The 19,128-nt window shown below is 39.7% G+C and overlaps 1 protein-coding gene across 2 annotated transcripts; it reads left to right on the forward strand.

The window, feature by feature from the left end:
* The first annotated feature begins 365 nt into the window (after positions 1-365).
* fhl1 (four and a half LIM domains 1) lies at positions 366-12,948 on the forward strand. Of its 2 annotated transcripts, none has more exons than XM_004073107.4 (6): positions 366-484; positions 7,760-7,941; positions 10,384-10,561; positions 10,826-10,995; positions 11,121-11,307; positions 12,388-12,948. In XM_004073107.4, the coding sequence occupies exons 2-6, from the start codon at positions 7,786-7,788 to the stop codon at positions 12,540-12,542; spliced, it is 846 nt and encodes a 281-aa protein (XP_004073155.1). In that variant the 5' UTR covers positions 366-484; positions 7,760-7,785; the 3' UTR covers positions 12,543-12,948. The 2 variants fall into 2 exon arrangements, with proteins under 2 accessions (XP_004073155.1, XP_004073154.1); XM_004073106.3 differs by lacking the exon at positions 366-484 and adding an exon at positions 5,605-5,741.
* Positions 12,949-19,128: the final 6,180 nt, after the last annotated feature.

A 19,128-nucleotide genomic window follows, 5' to 3' on the forward strand; every position in this document is an offset into this window, starting at 1 on the left:
ACCTGTAATTGTTTTTGAATTTGTTGGTTTAACCTGCAGGGTCAAACTAATTAAACAGTTATTCTTTACCTAAAAAGGAAATTAGTAAGGCGAGAACTGAAGAGAGACAAAAAAAAAGTCCAGCAACTTCCTTCATCTTTTCTAAACAGTAGAAAGGTCATGTCCATACATCAGATCTGCACAAATCTTTGGTTTCAACGCTCATTGGTGCTTGAAAATTTGCAATATTTTCCACACAAGTTCAGAACCAATGAGAACTTTCAAAGAGACGACTCCAAATTCCTGGTTGAGGTCATTGTTTATGAGAAGTGAAAGAGGTTTCGCCCATGTCCTGCATGCTTTCCCAATTTTTTTTTTCTTCCTCCTTCTCTCTGTCTCCTCCTGTCTTAAAGCTGCACTGCCGGATCACATTTGCAGCTCTCAGTCAGAGCCAGCACACGCTCACAGAGACGGACGCTCATCTGATCATCTGTGCACTTCAGAGGTGAGTCCAGAAACAGCCCTGCTGCATGCATCAAACAAAAGAGTGAGGAGGATACAATTCTTTGTCGTGCAAGATAATTATACAAGCTAATTTTGCTAAAAACCAAAACATTTCTGTACAGTTAAGATAAAAATAACTTTAGTGCTTTATTTTCTTAATACATTTATTTGGGCAGAAGTTTAACCTTTAAATGCCAGCCAACATCTATACATTCCGTTTTCCATGGATGTATGTGTTTTGATGCAGTCAGTGTCTTTTTAACTTTAAGTGGTTATTCAGAACATTGTCTAGCTTCATGACATAAAGCAAGACTGGAAGAGAAAAGAAGAGTTCCAATATTTCAGGATTTTTTTGGTGTTTTTTTGTTTGGCATTGGAGGCTGTTTTTGTGTCCCTTGAGTAGATTTGCGTGGCTGACTGTGATAGATTAATTTGTAAACATGTGTATGATCAGTTTTGGAGTTAAATGAATTGTGCCATAACTTCGTGGTCCATCTTTTCATGCATGGATATGTGTTGGTCTGGAGGAGGAAGGGCAGAGCCCGACTGTGTCATGCTTGGCTCCAAACTGCAAAAACATACATGTTCTCCCGTGGTGTTTGAGCAGCTGCCAAACCATGATGTCATTGAAGAGACCTGCAGACCACGCTTTATTTTCTGGGGCTATTTGTGCTTCTGTGAGTTGACTTCATTCTTCGAAAGTCATCAAACTTTGGTGCTTAGTTGTGTAACTAATAAACTTTCAGCAATTAATTCAAAGGGCTTCCTGCAGCACTATATAAACCACTTTAAAAAGACTTAATCATGCTGCTTTAAGGTTCTCTTATCTTAAATATGTATACCTTTATGCCACAATAAATGCTTTGTTGGTTTAAAAAGCTTGTGTGTATAGTGAACTAAAACAAGTTTTTTTGTGGCTCTGCTTTTTATCGCGCCATCCTGGTTGATGATTAAATATGACTAGATAGGACGTCTGTGCTAGCTGGCTTTTCACTGAAAGACACTAAGACAGGGTTCATAAATCATTCTGCCTCAAGGGAACTGTTTCTACTTTGTGAACTTTGGAAGTTTATTTTATTTTAAGGAAATTACTTCTAAAATGTAGGATAACAGCCATATTTGGAGTAGCTTTTTTTTTTTTTGCTTTTGTTCTAACAACCCCGTACTTTCATGAACCATACATTTATGCTTACAATTCTTGTTAAAACACAATCTGATCTGCACCCGTCCCAGTCAAAATGCCCATGTGAGTTAAGAACCAGCTTGGTTACAGCTTCTTGATGAGTTTTGTTCGCAAAACTCCCCAATGGAGCACAAACAAAGAAAACGTTAGCAGATACATTTGTTATTTGGGTAAAATAAACTGCATCCACTGCTGCTTAGCTAACTCCAATCCTCTTTTGATCTATTATAAATGCGTTCCCATTGATCCTTTAATTATGATTAATTATTAATCATGATGCGGTATGCTGTTTTTAGGCAAAATTTCAAAAACCTGTGTTGTTCTCTAGGACATAATTTCTGCAGCGTGTCAGTAGATCAACAGAAATTGTTATGGGTGGGATTGTTGGCATTGAATAATCCTGCCCCCACTTCTTATCATCCATTTATTTACACTCTCTCCCTTTACCTTACAGCCCCTCACAACCCCAAACTAATATTACCGGTGCAACAAAAATGGTGAGCAATACGGTAGCTATCCAGCTGTAGGTTTGATCCAGATACCAGCTCCGATGAGGAAAACAACCATGTATATGGATCTAGTCGTCTACAGGTGGATGCATCAGAATGGAGCGGAGCAAGGAGCTGGTTACCCACTGACTGTAGCACCTACTGCATCTTCAAACTTTTGCCAACAGCATTTTTTCATCTGCTCCTGATTCACAACTATTTGAATAATGAAATGCCCAGTAAGGCAATTTTAATCTTAATTTTCTTCATATGTGTCCTCCCTCATCAGAAAAATGCTACAGAAACATGTTAAAAACACCAAAACACACGATTCTCATTGGAGAGGGTCTTTAAAAACCTTTACGAAAGCAACTACTGCAGCTACAACTCTGATGAAACCAAGAAGTTGTGTTGTTAATTCTTCCAAGGAGCTAAAAATGCTCTCTGGTGAATTTTATCGGTTTCCAAGACAATAACTCAGTTGTGTGCTGCTCTACTACACTCCTGTGGACCCACTAGGCTTACCACAGTGTGAGATTTCCTGCTATCGAGGACTCACTACACCCTTTCACAAAACCTCCCAAAATAGGTCAATACAGAGAATTTAAAGAAGCAACAGGTGCAAAGACACACTTACATTCACTTCAGACTTAGATTTTGAGCTTTTGTATTCCAACTGCAAACCAGTGAAGAAAAATATTTGTTAAGACTTAAGTCCTAGAAATGTGTACGATTCACTACCTTTTAAATAAAAATGTCTGCACAAATCTTTTTATCAAACTGTAATTCGTCATGATGCATTTATCAAGTCTATTTTTCTATTCTGTAATCTGTGGTGTCACCAACAGCACCAAGACAGCTGCCGTATTTGGCAGTAAATCCCGTCTGGGACGTGTTTTTGCAAAGAAAAGTCTAACCCCTTTGCATGTTATTGACGGGAATGAAGCAGAGAGGGAAACAGGGTGTGGCCCATGCACAGCTGAAGTTGATGGATTGAATGCAGCAGTGCTCTGAACTTGAGACCTAAATAGGTAAAGCTGCTTGTTTGTACTCTCCAGCCAAAGAAAAACTGAGCTTTTTGTTTTTAGATTTTACAGTTTTCTTTTTTATTTGCCTTTAAAGAAATATTTCTGATGAAGCAGTTATGCTCTGACTGGTTAATGAGGACATAACTGTGCACTCAAGTGCCACCCTTTGTCCCGCTGAGGACAGGATAAAGTGAAACAACATCTGCTGCCCTTTGCTGCCATTTGAGTGTATGATTAAAAGACCAGCATGGCTTTTTATACGGAGAAGAAACTCACATCCTTCATCTTTGAAGCTCAGTTCTCCTCACAAGCAGAAAAACTAACTGTCTGAGTCGGAGACTTGAGTCAGTTTGGAACTGTGGGAGTTGACGTGCACAACAACCTTTATGAAGGCCTCCATCTACATTGTGTGAATTGCACCACTCATTTAGGAGTGCCTCTGCATGATTTCTCCCTTCTAGCGTTTGTCAACACCAAAGCAACCTGGCTGTGTCTGGCCTTTTTAGCCAGATCCTGACCTTATGTCCAAACTGTGGCGCAGCTTTGTGTGTGTGGGTGTGCTTGATGAGTCATTGTTGCCTCACAGAGATACCATGGCTTCAGCCTTTCTGCCCACTAACCAGATTTGCAGGAGAGACACAGGCTAAAAGGTTATGTCGACAAAACAAGACTGCTGTCTGATGGATGAGGCCTTTTGTTGCTAGGTATTAATGATGTTTATTCTCATCATCCTCAGTTATCTGATCTCATGTTGTCACATAGTAATAAATTTAAAAAAAATTAAATTCGGAGATACAATTATTTTCTTTTTGTGCTTCTAATTCTATGCAGTTCTTGATATTACTTATTGAAATTAGCATTAATCTTCTGCTGTGCATGTGAATATTGTATTGTGTATCAGGACTTCTGTCCCACTTGAGTTACATATTTGCTATAAGAATTTCTATAGAAGCATTGTGTTTTTTCTTTTTATATATTTGTACATAAATTAAAAGATCTGATTTGTTTTCTGTGTTTTTGCTTGGTCTTTTAGCACCTTTATATTTGCATTGTTAATGTAAATTAAAAATGTTTTTATTTTACGTAAAAAAAAATTAAAAAAAATTCCTATAATGCCCTTCATGTTTACTTTTTTATGGATAATTGTAAAGTTGATATTATACATTTACTTTTTTTATTTTCAATTTAAAAAGTAAAATTTTTTATGCAAAACACTTGTAGCAAATGTTTTATACTTATGTGTATCCAATTTGACAGGAAGTAAGGTCATTTCATATCTTTTAGATTTTACTGTAGCGTTGCTGAATTGTGGGGTACATCTTGATGATTCAGGGAAAAGTTAAGGGCAAAAGATCTGCGTGATTCTGAAAAAGCTTAAGCCTTTCTATCATCAGTTTCCAAGATCCGTCAATGTCTTACTAAAAAAAAGACAAACAGATGCATGATGGGAGAGATTTTAAAACTTTGAACAGAATAGAAAAAGGGTTTCTGCATTAAAATGAAACTATGCGGACCGTGAAAGGAAATGTAACAATGCAAATAGTGAGTGGAAGTCTGGGAAATTTTTCTAATGCAGCAAAGCAGATCATCTCCTCAGGAGGCTTTTGTTGGCTCAGAGAAGTGGCGCCACACTGCACATTAATTAGTCTGTGTGGGTTTTCATTCGTTTAGTGACCGATGATTAAAAGAGAGCAAATGTAATGTTGTGTTCTGTAATAATGGACCTGATCAAACATGTTTTATCACATCCAGATGCCCTTTTATAAACCCAGCCTGACCACACAAACATTACTTTATTATTTTTTTCTCATTTACTTGCAGGGGTCTATTGCTCAAATGACCACATGGCAGCAATTTTTGTCTTCATTGTTTATGTCCTCAACCTTGAATTTGGACCGTCAAAACCAAACTAAAAATATTTTTTATGATGATCCACACACATTATGGCTTCAACAATTTTCTAAGGGTGGAATTCGTTTTTAAGTTAGAAATGTGTTGAATATTTTGTGGCGCAGCTCTGACTGACTCTTTTAACTTCTACTTGTTGCAGATGTAGGTGAGTCTTTGCAAATTCAGCCTTTTAAAATTTGAAGGAAAATAATTAAATATTAGTAAAATTGGAATGGTCACACTAAAGAGTCATTTAAAGACCTAAAGATACTTCAGCTTGTGAACATGCCCCGAAGGGTTCATCAAAGCCCCTCACATTGATGCACTGGCAGCATTTGATGTCCTGTCCTACAGACTATTTCCTCCTGCTTTAACCACTGATGTTACCTCAGTGGAATCCAATCTGTATCACCTAATCTTTCCCCCTGAATCACCCTCTCCCTTTACCCAATCACTTCTCTAATGCATGTCCTAAAAAGGATTGGAAGGGTTCAGGGTGGATTTGGGCGTGGGGTCAGGGTTTGTTTGGGTCACAGAGGGGTATAAACAGGCCTTGATGATGTGGTCTCTGACTTGTCTTGGATGCTGCGGTCCCTGATCGAACACCTCTTTTTCTCCTTCATTTTTTGACTCACTCGGAATCAAACATGACCTTCTACAGGCACTCAGGTAAAATTATTTCAAACAATAACAATTTCCAGCAGCCCTTTAGGTGGATTTGTTGAACTAACAAGCTTCCAAAAAGCATTTTCAGGAAGTGATTTTAAAAGGGAATAAGATGCATTTTAAGGTCTCCCTTTGTTGGTAGAAGAAAAAAAATAAAGGTTCTTTAAGTTTTTCATTATAATAATTTATTATTGTTGTGTTATTTTTACTACAATTGGCTTATCCACCCAATCTACAATTTAGTGGGCTTATAGAAGTACTGCTTCATTTTCAATATTCTTTTGTGAGGTTTCCACCTTCATGAAACAGACCACAGTTTTTCACTAGCTTTTTTTTAATCACAATTTCTTTGTTGATTGTTTCTGCCGTTGTGTTTATCTTAGTGTGTCTGTTAGTGTACCTACCTGCACTGAGTAAAGTTCTGTGGTAAGAAACAACTATGGTATGTTTGTGACCATGACGGTATTCCAAGAATTAAAGATTATTTTAAAAACTCAAAGGAGTTTGCAAATGCAAACAACAAAGGAAATATAGGAACTAATACTAAGGAAAAATTCTTTCAATAAGATTTGTGTTTTTCATTGAAATTATAATGAAAATGCCTCTTCATAACTTTTTTATTTGTTTTTTTCTATGCATTTCAATGTTTAACACGATTTTATATATATATATATATATATATATATATATATATATATATATATATATATATATATATATACACACACACACATATATGGCTTCAATAGTTATCTAAGGGTGGAATTCATATATACATATATATCAAACATGAAAAAGACCCTCACCTATCTCTCTTGGTCATACTTTTGCTTTTCATTGCAGCTTTTAAAAATGTTTAAAAGATGTTTTATTGCACATGATCACAAAAATATGTTGATAAGGAGCCAATCTTTTGTTTGTTATCCACTTTTAACACTTAGAAACAAGTCCCACTGTGACCTTCCATACTTCAGAGGACATATCCCTGCAGAAACCACAGTTGTGGTTTAACAGCAGGCAGCTGCTTCACTGGGAGCAAGATTAAAGTTCTGGACCTTTGTCAGGAGGGGGGCACAATGGTTCCATAGTCCCGGCAGTCCTCTGCATGCCTCTACATTTATCCCCCATTTAGGGGTGGTTTCTTTAAATAGAATTCACATTTGAAATAGTTCTCTGGGTCAACTGGGCTCCAAAACAAAGCTGTGTGATGTGCAAAACAGGGTTGGACTGGGTGGGTTCTGCATGTGGTCTCGATCCTCTCTTTATCCTCGGTGCACAGCTGCGCATTACTTCCTCACTCCAAACACTGTCCCATTTATCAATCCACACACAGGGACATACAGAACACTTAGGGAGGCTCACTTTGTTCGCATGCCTGTTTACCACATCACACTAAAATAGCTGTAGTCCTGTTTCAAAAACATTTGTGCTGCTCCTATGGTAACTAGGATGTCATCCTTTCTATTGTCTCCATATTTACTAATGGATTGAAATTATGTTTGTGTCGTTCTTATAGTGTGCCGTTTCAGAACCTGACCTGAATATAAATGTATTACAAATATACATATGTATTTCTAATTACAGCTAATATTTGTTTAAAAGATCTATAAAAAAAATGCCAATACACTGGAGGTTAAAAGGTGTGAGCTCAGCTTTCCTGAGCCGGATAAAGGTCTGCAGGTCAGAGTGGACATCTGCGGGCTGCTGCTCCATCTCACTCACACCTCTCTCATCAGTTTGGTATGCTGTTGCTAGAGCCACATAGTGTCTCTTAAAAAGACTATGGAAAAACATGCTCTGCAATATTGACCCTATAGTTTTGATACCTTGGCTGAAATAATAACATTTGGATAAAACATCCTTTTTCATTGTTTTCAATTTTCAAGGTGCAGACTTTGACATTCCAGTCTCAGTCACCTACATGCTCCTCTCAGGACTGTCAGAAAAGGCAACAGTGCCCTCATCTGATGCCTTGAAGGAACAGCAGAGAAGATGAATGACCTCTCTCGGTTTTTCCGCAGGTCCCAGGAGTTACGTCACCTCCACCATGACTGATCGCTTTGACTGTTACTATTGCCGTGACAACCTGCACGGGAAGAAGTACGTGAAGAAGGATGAGAAGCACGTTTGCACCAAATGCTTTGATAAGCTCTGTGCCAACACCTGTGCAGAGTGCAAGCGCCCCATTGGTGCCGACGCCAAGGTGAGAGCCCAGAGTTTCCTTTTATATTCATGTTTTGGTGGAGGAAAAAGTGGATCAACAACCAAGGTGTCTGAAGCATCAACATTTCCAAAATACCTGTGGTTGCACATTTAAGTCTCTTACAAATTGAAAGTTTTGGAATCCTGATTGGATTTGAAGTATAAAACAAAAATTAAAGGTTTTCTGATAGAAAAAGTACCTTTTTAAAAAATGATCCTGCACCACCGGGATTTCTATGCCTATAATAAATTATTGGGAACACTTGAGATATGGTTCCCGGTTGTTTTTTGGGGGGAACGAGGGTCCCCCTCAATGTAAAGGAGCTGAGCTCTCTCCGATGACCAAGCTCCTCACCCTTTCTCTAAGGGAGCATCCAACCAATGTGCGGAGGAAACTAATTTCAGCCACTTTTATCTGGAACCTCATTCTTTCGGTCATGACCCAGAGCTCATGATCATGGGTGAGAATTGAAACAAAGATCGACAGGTAAATTGTGACTCAACTCCTTCTTCACCACAACAAACCGACACAACAACCGCATGACAGCGGATGCCCACCAATCTGCTTGTGCTTCTCACACTCTGATCTTCCCTCACTTGTAAACAAACCCCAAGATATTTAAACTCCCTCACCTAGCAGGTTCATAGGTACACTGGGTGATAGGGTGTGTTAAGTGAAACAAATCAGCCAGGTAATGTTATATGACTACATTACCCAGAATGTCTAGAGGGGCCAAGAGACCAGTGATTAGACTGATGGGTTGAAGGAAAGTTTTCATCAAACTTTGTTTTTATCTGCAACAACAGGCCTTTGCAGTGTAGGTCTAATTTAATTCAACTCATTCACTATAACTCAACATTTTTCATTTGTTACTCGTAAAATACAAAACAATGCACTCAACTTTTCACATAATTTTGTTGAAGCACAGTATGTATTACTCAACTCATTTAGGGCCCTGATAGCCCTAATGCTCCAACAATCCATTGAGTGATGCTGTTTCATAGTTTATCAAAGCCTGGCTAAAATATTTGACAGATTTTTGAGCCACACATCAGTTTGAGGTCAATGAGCACAACCAGAATTCTTATATAAAATGGACTAAATGAATAAATGGAATAAATAAATAAAGGATTTTAATAGTCTAAAAATGTTACTTCTTTTCTCTGGTCAAGAACCACATCCTCAGACTTGTCGATGCTGACCCTCTTCCCAGTCACTTCAAAGTGGGCCTAACTGCTCCAACACATGCTAGAATTCCTTCTCAGAAGGAGCTTACAGGACAATATCATCTCCTAAAGCAGAGGAAAGAAAATTACGGCCCCTGGCTGTGCCTTCATGAAAATTTTGAACATAACCAGTGACAAAGCGTAGGCCTGCTGGAGTCCAACACGCACCAGGAACAGGTCCGTCTTATTGCCGGCTATGCAAACTGTGCTCCTGCTCTGGTTGTGCAGGGATTGGATAGTATTGTGGCCCCAAAACACAATTCCAAAAAAAAAATAAACAAAATAAAAGGAAAATTTTTCCGAAAAGAAAATTAATAAACCAGAAATCAAAATTAAATCCTAAAAAATGAAACGCAATAAGAAAATAATCGTCCATTCAGTAATGTCCCTGTAATACCTTTTCCGGTTTTGTTTCATTTTTTAACATTTCATTTTGATTTGACATATTCAAACCGTGTAGTTACTGGCTCATAAGGGGGTTTTGAACCGCTCTTAGTCTCACTCGTCACCAAGGTGCTGTCTGCCATAGGAGAACCCATCATGGCCGTCAGTCACAGACAGCTTAGCTCTCCAGGTCACTCCAGCCCTCAAACCCTTCCACCATGATAACGTGGTGGTTCACCGAGGGGATCAATATTATTATTGTTATTTTCCCTTTTCTGTGTGTTATTCCTTTTCATAGTTTCTTTTAAAATTGGTTCATTTTTATGATTTGGTCTTTGAGCTTGGAGATGACCGAGTCCTGATGGACAAGATTCTTCTTTAAATTGTAGTTTTCCTGATAGAAACTGGCCCGTGGCAGCGCATGTTGATTATACTCAGCTGGACAGGGATTGGGATATCTGTAATGCTGAGTATAATGTTGGCAAGCGCCGTGGGGATTTCCAACCTTGTAGTGGTTCTGCCTAAAGTTCTGGCTGCAGTTCTTTTTTTTTTTCCTCTGTCAAAACAATTTCATCATCATATTAACTCGTGAAAATGTTATTTATTTAGCTGTAATCATAGAAAGAAATAAAACACAAATATGAATGCTTATATCTGACATAATTGTAAAATAATTTTACAATCTTGCGGTTGATGTGGTTCTTGGAAAAGACCATTTAAAAGGAGGAGCTCAGGGTCTGCAAGGTTCACAAATTAAAATGTCTTACAAAAAACACAACAAAACTTCTAAGAGCATCTGCACTTACCCTGTACCTCTTCTTTTTTTTGCCAGGAGTTGCACCATAAGAACCGCTACTGGCATGAGGACTGCTTCCGCTGTGCTAAGTGCTATAAGCCGCTGGCCAGTGAGCCCTTCAGCGCTCGTGATGACGGCAAGATAATGTGTGGCAAATGTAGCTCGAGGGAGGATGGGAACCGCTGTCAGGGCTGCTACAAGGTGGTGATGCCAGGTGAGCTGGATGTTAGGACTTTAAAAGATCTGTGTTTCTTTGGACTGAACTTTGAATTGTGTGGCTCTTCTTAAGCAAACTTTTCCAGTCATGAACTTAAAGGATCACAAACTGTGAACAGGGTTGATTAGAAGGATTTTTAACCAGTACATTAGAAGGATTTTTAACCAGTACATTAGAAGGATTTTTAACCAGTACATCTCAACATTATTTGAGCTGAAAAGGAATTTTTATTGATTTTACTGCATTGTTGTTTTCTTTCAGGCTCCCAGAATGTGGAGTACAAGAACAAGTTGTGGCACGAGGAATGCTTCACCTGCTTTGAATGCAAGCAGCCGATCCGCACTCAGAGCTTTCTAGCCAAAGGAGACGACATCTTCTGTGTTCCCTGCCATGACAAGAAGTTTGCAAAGAAATGCTTTCACTGCAAGCAGGTAAAGATGCTGAGCGTATCACTGTGCAAGTTCTTTTATATAATTTGCTGTTAAAGAAAGAAAATAGGGCCCCCACCAAGACTTTAGCAGATATAATCAATGCATCTTCATGGTCCTTTGTTAAGGCAATCACTTCTGGTGGGATCAGCTACCAGGACCAGCCATGGCACTCCGAGTGTTTTGTGTGCCAGACCTGCCGTAAACCTCTGGCAGGAAGTCGCTTCACTTCCCATGAGAATCACGTTTACTGTGTGGATTGCTATAAAACTGACGTGGCCAAGAAGTGCCACGGCTGCAAGAACCCAATCACAGGTCAGTCCAATTTCACCTAAATTAACTCAGCCTTTACCTTGTTTCAAATGTTTATAGGAGGCAGGAAAAGAAACTAGAAAAGGGATGAACCATGAATGGAGGATATCGTTTTTAATGTCTGTTTCAAAAATAAACAACAACAATGGCTTCCCCATAAACTCATCTGCATTTTTTGCAGCCTTAAATCTTCTTTCACCAAAGGAGCACAAGACTAAAAAGTTGCAAGACTCTTTCAAATGGTTTTGCTTATGATTCTCAAGCTGTAGAACCTATATTTTATTTACTTTGTAAAGATGGAGATTTGTTTCAAAGGTAATAAATGTTACCAAAGCAGTTTGTGAAATAGTTTCAATAGAAAGAATTCTAACTTTATTCCAAACATTGAAATATGTGATACCACAGTAATGATTTAAAAAATGTCAGAAATTCACTTTTAGTCTTTGAATTTAGTTCAAATCAAGCAACATAAAACCGGCTTTTAATTGGTTACAAGAGTTCTTGGATAATCCCGGGCCTAACTGTAATATGAGAAATGGGCGGAGACAGTGTGACATCATCCATAGAAAATAGTTTCCTTCTGGCTCCAACATTTTCAAGTTAATTTGGTTGTCATTTTATCCCAATACGGACGATCTCAGAAAGCAATGATTGGTCCAAGTCAGTCTGAGTTGACGTGTCTATGGCAACCACTCTCATCAATCAGGAACTTCTTGGGAGTCCACACCCCTATGACTTGAAAGCAGGCTCCGGAGAATCTGTCAAATGTTTTGAACATTGTGGCACTATAAACTTTCATTGAAGAGTCTGATCGGTCAGTTTATAACTTAAATAGTTACAGAAAAAATCTCATGATAAATGTAGGATTATCAAGAACATGTTAAAAAATGTAGCAGAGCAAGAACTGTGTTTTTGACAAATAGAATGTCCTAGCTGTCTATTTCTTTATAGAAGTCTATGGGACTTCTATAAGGGGGGAGGGGTCATTCTATCCAGCTCTTTTATACAGTCAATGGCCTAAAATCACAGCAAACCCAGCAGGTGCAACTGACCACACTGATCAAACAGAAACTGTCTCTGCAGGGTTTGGTCATGGCACCAACGTGGTGAACTACGAGCAGTACTCCTGGCACGAGTACTGCTTCAACTGTAAGAAGTGCTCCCTGTCGCTGGCCAACAAGCGCTTCGTCTTCAACCAAGACCACATCTACTGCTCCGACTGCGCCAAGAAGCTGTGAACTCCACGAGCGAGCATGGGTGTTCACGGTGGAGTTACAACCAAAGTGACCCTTTTTGCAGATCAATAAAGGAAAGAAAAAAAGCTAAATTAGAACAGAAGTGGAGAGTTTTGGTCAAACTTCTCCACTGGTAAAGTCCACCGATGCAGTAGCTTTCCCCTTTGACAGTAGAGCAGGATGATCTTTTTAGGAATCAGAGCAGTTAAATCTTTTCTGTGCTGTGCAGTTTTGTGGTCTGAGCTTCAGTGCATTCATAATTTCTTTCTCGTTGTTACTTCTTTTGTTCTTCAAAGCCGGCTGCTGCTTTTTCATAAGATCTTTTATGAGTAATCGGTTTCATCTTTGAATGTCTGAACTGCTTTAACATTGATGCTGAAAAATAAATCACTCGTTTGACAAAAACACAGAATTCTTCAGAGTAATGGACATAAAAGCATCTTCATTTTCAACACTTTATTGTTTAACAGTCTGGATCATCTCTTCAGATATATTTACTGTACAATTGTCATTGTGACATGGGGTTATCACCAAATCTTTCAAAGGAATATTCATATTCACAGAGTTCCTGCTGGAGCAGACTGATTGTCAAGGTCGAGGTAAGGGCATGCTTTATAGACGACACATTACTAAACCTTTGTCTAAGGCACTGTTCTATCCTGTTGTGACTAAAAAGAGTCGTCAGCTGAATTTAGTCCCCAAAAAACGCAGCAGGACCTAAAGTGTGTTTAAGCAGCAGCTACAGAAACCTGCTAACAGGAACTCATGAGCAGAAAGAAAACGAGGAGGAACATGAGAACGTGCAAGTGTAGGGTTACGACAGAGAACATGAAGTCTCAGCCACAGATGAACGACCTTCTGCATGAAATATTAGAACTCTGCTAAAGTCTTTACATTAGCTGCTCCTTGGTAACAATCAGTGACAGCGCAGCCGTGTGTTTCCAGGAGGAATAACGTATGGATGATAAAAGCTTAAAAGCTCAGAAACCTTTGATTATGGGCTCAGTCAAAGCTAAGATGATGAAGGCCCAGAGTCTTCATGTACAAGAGTTTTAGGTATTTAGCCAACAGAGAACAAGGCAAAAGTCAAGGTCCCAGAAAACTCACACTTGTGCTTTTCAACAAAAGAAATTTGAACAATTTATAGTTTATATAAAACAAAACTCAAGGAAGAATAAAAAACACCAAGCGTCTTTTAATCCAAGTGACCTCCTTGTCCTACAGTAGAACAGATGAAACCTGAGCAGACATTCCACCTGTAACATTCATCCCCACATCCTGGTTGCTGACATGAAACAAGCTAGGAGCCACAACCAGAGCTTTTCCAGACGCATCACCATCGACCTCAGCAGCTTCACGCAGAGCCAACAACAAATGTCCATACAAGCACAGGGGTGAACCACTCACTCCACACTCCTCATTTGAGGACATTGTTGTACCATACAAGACTATGTCACCTTTTCAACAAATATATGCTACTTTGGCTGGTAAAAAAACAATTTATTTAGATGTAGATTTCCTGCTTTCAAAAGAATATGATACATGTGAGATCAAATTTTCCTTTGGTTAGGAAACAAAAAAAAAGGTTCTTCTCCAATCATTGTCTTTCAATTTAGGGGGGGGAAACGGTTTATCTGATAACAGGCAGGGTTACAGGACTGAGAATTGCTGGACCACACCAATGGATGATATTTGAATACCCAGCCTTATGTCACGGAAGCCACACCTAATAAATACTGCATGAGAGAGAGGTGGTGCAGTTGGTATGTCTGGTTTATAGAATCTGGTAAAAGTATGGGGTGATGTCCAACTGACAGCCTCACATGTGTCATCCACTAAAATTCTGTGAAAGAGCACCCAAGAAGAGGCCATCTCACGCATGGAATGACTCCATAGGGGTTCCAATCCCCTGTCATTATAAGCTACGATAATAGCTTCCACAATCCAAAGGGACAATCTTGGTTTTGTGAGAGGTTTTCCCTTGTGCGGTGAAGCCCACAACACAAAAAAACTGCCCTGACTTATGTGAGTCAGCTGTTGTTTCCGCATAAATGCACAGGGCTCGGACAGGGCAGAGTGCATGAAGGTGCTCATGCTCAGAAGAGGCAAAAGGCGGCCGATAAAAGGCTGACAGTTCGAGAGGACGACTCGAAACAGATGGGTTGAAATCCTTGGGTCCAAAGGCGGGATTACGGTTCCATAAAACTCTAAGATCCCCCCTGCAAAACTGCAGACATGACAGGTTAAATGACAACGTGTGAATATCACTCACACGTTTTGCAGAAACCAGTGCCGTCAGCAAAACAGTCTTTCAGGAGAGCGCCTTAAGATCGACCTGCTGCAGAGGCCTAAAAAGTAAACATGTCAACGTTTCAAGCACCAAACGTCAATCCCAGGGAGCAACCAGGTTCTTTGACTCCGGCTGAAACAGATGCACTCCCTTCATAAATTATCCCACAAGTGGGGGCCGCCATTCTTTCCAAAACCAAAATGGCAAGCTGAGATAGCGGCCAAGTACACCATGGTGGTGGAGAAAGCTAGACCTTTGTCAGCAGGTTAATTGTGTCCACAATGTTTTATAAGAGACCAATGGCAGTCATATTTAACCTGTCACAGGCCAGGCCCATAGCGCCGTATGACCTGAATGAGGATGGACATTAGATCTGCCCCGTGGTTCATTAAACCTAGAACATGGATGGATCTCAGTGACAGCAGAGAAGAGTTGCTCGAAACTATCGGTCTGAGGCAGACGCCGTGAGCGTAGCCCCCCTGCTTATTGATATTTACCACCACGGTGGTATTGTCGGTTCTAACATGCTCCCCTCTCAAAAGGGGCAGAAAGTGGTTCAGTGCCAGCAACATAGCAGCTCCAGGCAGTTTATATGGACTGACTGCATGGGTTAGCTTCATGAGCCATTTACCGCCATGCCTTTGTGTTTGGCTCCCCAGCCTATCAACAAGGCATCCATGGTAACAATGTGCCGTGATTGAATGGTTCTCCTTCTGAGACAGACTTGATAGGTTCAGCCATCTCGCTGTCTCCCAACTAGCAACCTGGACTGCATATCTGTGAAGGTTCAGGCAGAGGACCATCACCAGGCAAAGTTTGTCCCACAGTTCTGAAGCCGAAGAGGGTGACATCTGCTCCTGAATTTCCGCTTGGTTTTCAGGGCTTTTACAGATGTATCTACCGCCTTTTTTCAGTTAACTGAGGCTGACTGAGACTGACTGTTTTTGAAGGCAAGGCAGGGCTTGGGACAGTCATGCAGGGCTTCTTCATTGGGTGCAGGTGAGACGCCAGCAGAGAATGAGAATTTTTCAGTTAAAATTATATTGAGGACTAGTTTTTTTCTCTTTTGTTCTTCACAGATATGTATTTTAATAGCTTTACAAGTATGGACTTTTATTTTGAAATAACACTTTTAAGACTATTTTGAAAAGAACTTTTATTCTAAAAAAATATCAAAATATAGGGAGGAAATGCATATATTTTGATTTCACAAATGTTATTAAAGAATTTAAACATTTTTTTACTTGAACACTTTAAAATAGCTAAAATGTATTTAAAAAATATTTTAAACTTCTTATATTGAAAAGTTTTCTTTAACTTTACCATCAGCTAGGGTTGTAACCAAAGATATCTCACAAAAACAACCCTCTGCATTTATCTGGACTTAGGACCGGAGAATGAAGACACTGGATTGTGCATCCATGTGTTTGCATTATTGTTTTGTTTTTTTTATTGTTTTTTTTTTCTTTTTAGTTGTCTTGTCTTTTTTATTTCCTTTTTTTCTTTAATCTGGGGAAACTGGAGCGCCCAGAGAAAACCCACAGCTGGTTCTTCAAGTCTTTTAGGTTATGTGAGATGAGAAGAATCTTCTCCCTCTGATAAAGAACCTCTTAGTCTTCTGAAGCGCTTTGGCCCTGTCTTTCATTTCTCTTCTTTGGAAGGTGTGAAGGTCATCTTTAACGTAGCAGGAAGCGCCTCAGAAAACTTGATGTGAGGTTTTTTTATTTCTTTAAATTTGTTTCAAATGTTCAAAACTATAATATAATTAATACATATATTTATATTGATACATCTTTATGTATACATATACATATTTATAATGTGCGTTGGTTGACTGTGTGTGTGTGTTGCTGTGTCTCTTTTTGTGCCACCAACACATACACTCCACCATATGTGTGTTGACAGAAGTTTTTTTAAAGTTATACTTTACAAGAACGACCAGGAAAAGAAGTGGACTGTGTGCGTTTTTGTGCCACCACAACACACACACTCCAGCAATTTGGTGGAGTTTGTGTGTGTTGGTGGAGGTTGTGTTGGTGGTATTTGTGTATGTGTGTGTATTTGTCGGTGGAGCGTGTGTTGGTGGCCGGGGGTGGTTGTGATGTGTGTGTGTGTGTGTGTGTGTGCGTGCTGAGAGAGGTTTGGAACTGTTGTAATTGAAGACAACAGGAAGAAGAGTATGGAAGCGATTGGTTTTGACTTTTCTTTTTATTTATGCTACACAATCGCTTCCATAGAAGAAAAGGAAAACAAAAACAGTGCAGTGGTCCACTTTTACGTCTTGAAGCCAAATAACCTCCCCATGGAGACATCAAGGAGGCGTCTAGATGTCCTAGATGTCCTAGCCACCTCAACTGGCTCCTCTCAATGAGGAGGAGCAGCGGCTCCACTTTGAGCTCTCTGCTGGGTACCAAGCTTCTCACCCTATCTCTAGGGTAGGGTGCCTAGCCACCCTGCGGACGAAGCTCATTTCAGCTGCTTGTATTTTGGACATTGTTCTTTCAGTCATGACGGGTTTAGAACCCACTTTATAAGAGTTAATCTAAAGATTCCGCAACGTCGCTGGGATTGCTGTCACTGGGCCCCACTCTGGATTTAGGCCTTGGGTTGGGGCTCGCAGATGACTGGGGCTCTTCCTCCCACGCCCCAGTCAGTTCCAGCCTGAAGAAACGACATGGGCTCACTCTCCCGAGGGTTGGTTCTCGGTTGCCCTAACCCCGGTTATGGAACTTGACAAAACAATTATATAACAAATTATGCTGTTAATATCTGACAGGAAGTCGCTTCACCTTCTACATAAACCACGTTTAAAAAAACTGACGTGGTCAAGATGTGTCATGGCTGCCAGAACCCAGTCACAGGTCAGTCCTCTTTCACCTCAATTAAATTCAGTCTTTACCTTATTTCAGTTATATTAAACAAGCCTTTTCCCACCAAAAAAACGCTTGACATAATTATGACAAAAAGGCCCAAATAGAATGTAATAAAATGAAAATAATGAGATCAAATATCAGAAGTTTAAACAGATATTGAGTGTGGGTAAAGCTTTGAACTGGTAGTGTTTGTATTCTTGCACACATGTTTTTAAAATACCAGTTTAAAATACAAGTGTTGGAAAAATGTACGTGTTATCTCATATTTGCTTTTATGCATTACCTAGCTATATAGGAAATATAATCATGCATGCAGAAGTGTCTGTGTCAAAGTTTGTTTCACAGGAAGGTGTAGGTGAAACTCTTGGGAGGAGACCGACTATCTTAGCATCTTACCAGCATCAGCGTGAAGGCTATGTGTTATCTATGTCAAGACCGGAATCAAGGGCTTCTCTGTGTCAGTTATCCATGAGAAAAGACTTTGCAGGTCCAAATAGGAAGTGGGAAGACTGTGAAAAGACGGGCATGTTGCAATTAATAATGTTTTCTGATAGCGCTGTATGGAGTTATTTCAGTCTCAATAATCAGAAATGCACACAACCGGTTTTACAAATACACACGCTCCGATTCACAAATGTCATTTTATGCAAACGTGAAAAATAAATTCGGAAATACACACCCTGTGTTTCACAAACACACAGATTATGTTTCACAAATGCACACTAAATGTTTTACAAATGCACAATAAGTGTTTCTCACAAATGTGCACACTGTTTTTCACATAAACATTTTAGGAATTCACAATAAATGTATCAGAAATGCACAGTAAGTGCTTCACAAACGTGACTTTTAGGTACACATGTGATGTGAACTCACAGATCATTCGAACTGCAGACTGTGCATTCAAAATCCCGTTCTCGTTTGTGAATCTCCCCGTGTGTGTGAGAGATTTTTCTACGGTGAATATTGAGACTCATCTGACGGAGCGGGTCAACTAATGTCACCATTGGCTAGTGAATCTGTCAATCAAACTCATCGGCAAAGCAGGCGGGTTCGCTTTTAGCCAATCGAATGGCCCCTTACACTCTTCACTCTCAATTGACGAGGGAGGGAGCTGTTCAGCACAGCAGTTGGGAGGACGCGGGCGGCAAACATGGCGGAGAGGTCTTCAGAACGGGAACAGTCTCAGCCCGTAAGTAATGCACTTATTTTATCATTCCCTCGTTGTACATCTTGTAATGTTATTGAATACTAAGTTGAAGCGGTCTCCTTAGCCAAGTGACATGTGTGAATGCTTTATGAACACTGCAGCCGAGTCGTTTGCAGAGTACCCCCACCGCAAATTAGCTTTAGCTTAGCCTGTGCGGTCATATTTTTTATGAAAGCGGGGGAGGACTTATGATGGTTTTGTCAAGTTTTATACTTG

The sequence above is a fragment of the Oryzias latipes genome, chromosome 10 (genome assembly GCF_002234675.1).
Source record: "Oryzias latipes chromosome 10, ASM223467v1".
Lineage (NCBI taxonomy): Eukaryota > Metazoa > Chordata > Actinopteri > Beloniformes > Adrianichthyidae > Oryzias > Oryzias latipes.

Bases quoted from the DNA above. Each gene is read 5' to 3' on its own strand.
- fhl1 (XM_004073106.3), top strand. From the start codon at position 5,720: ATGACCTTCTACAGGCACTCAG. The intron at 10,996-11,120 runs GTAAAGATGCTG...TCCTTTGTTAAG, and splicing joins AATGCTTTCACTGCAAGCAG to GCAATCACTTCTGGTGGGAT. The intron at 11,308-12,387 runs GTCAGTCCAATT...CTGTCTCTGCAG, and splicing joins CTGCAAGAACCCAATCACAG to GGTTTGGTCATGGCACCAAC.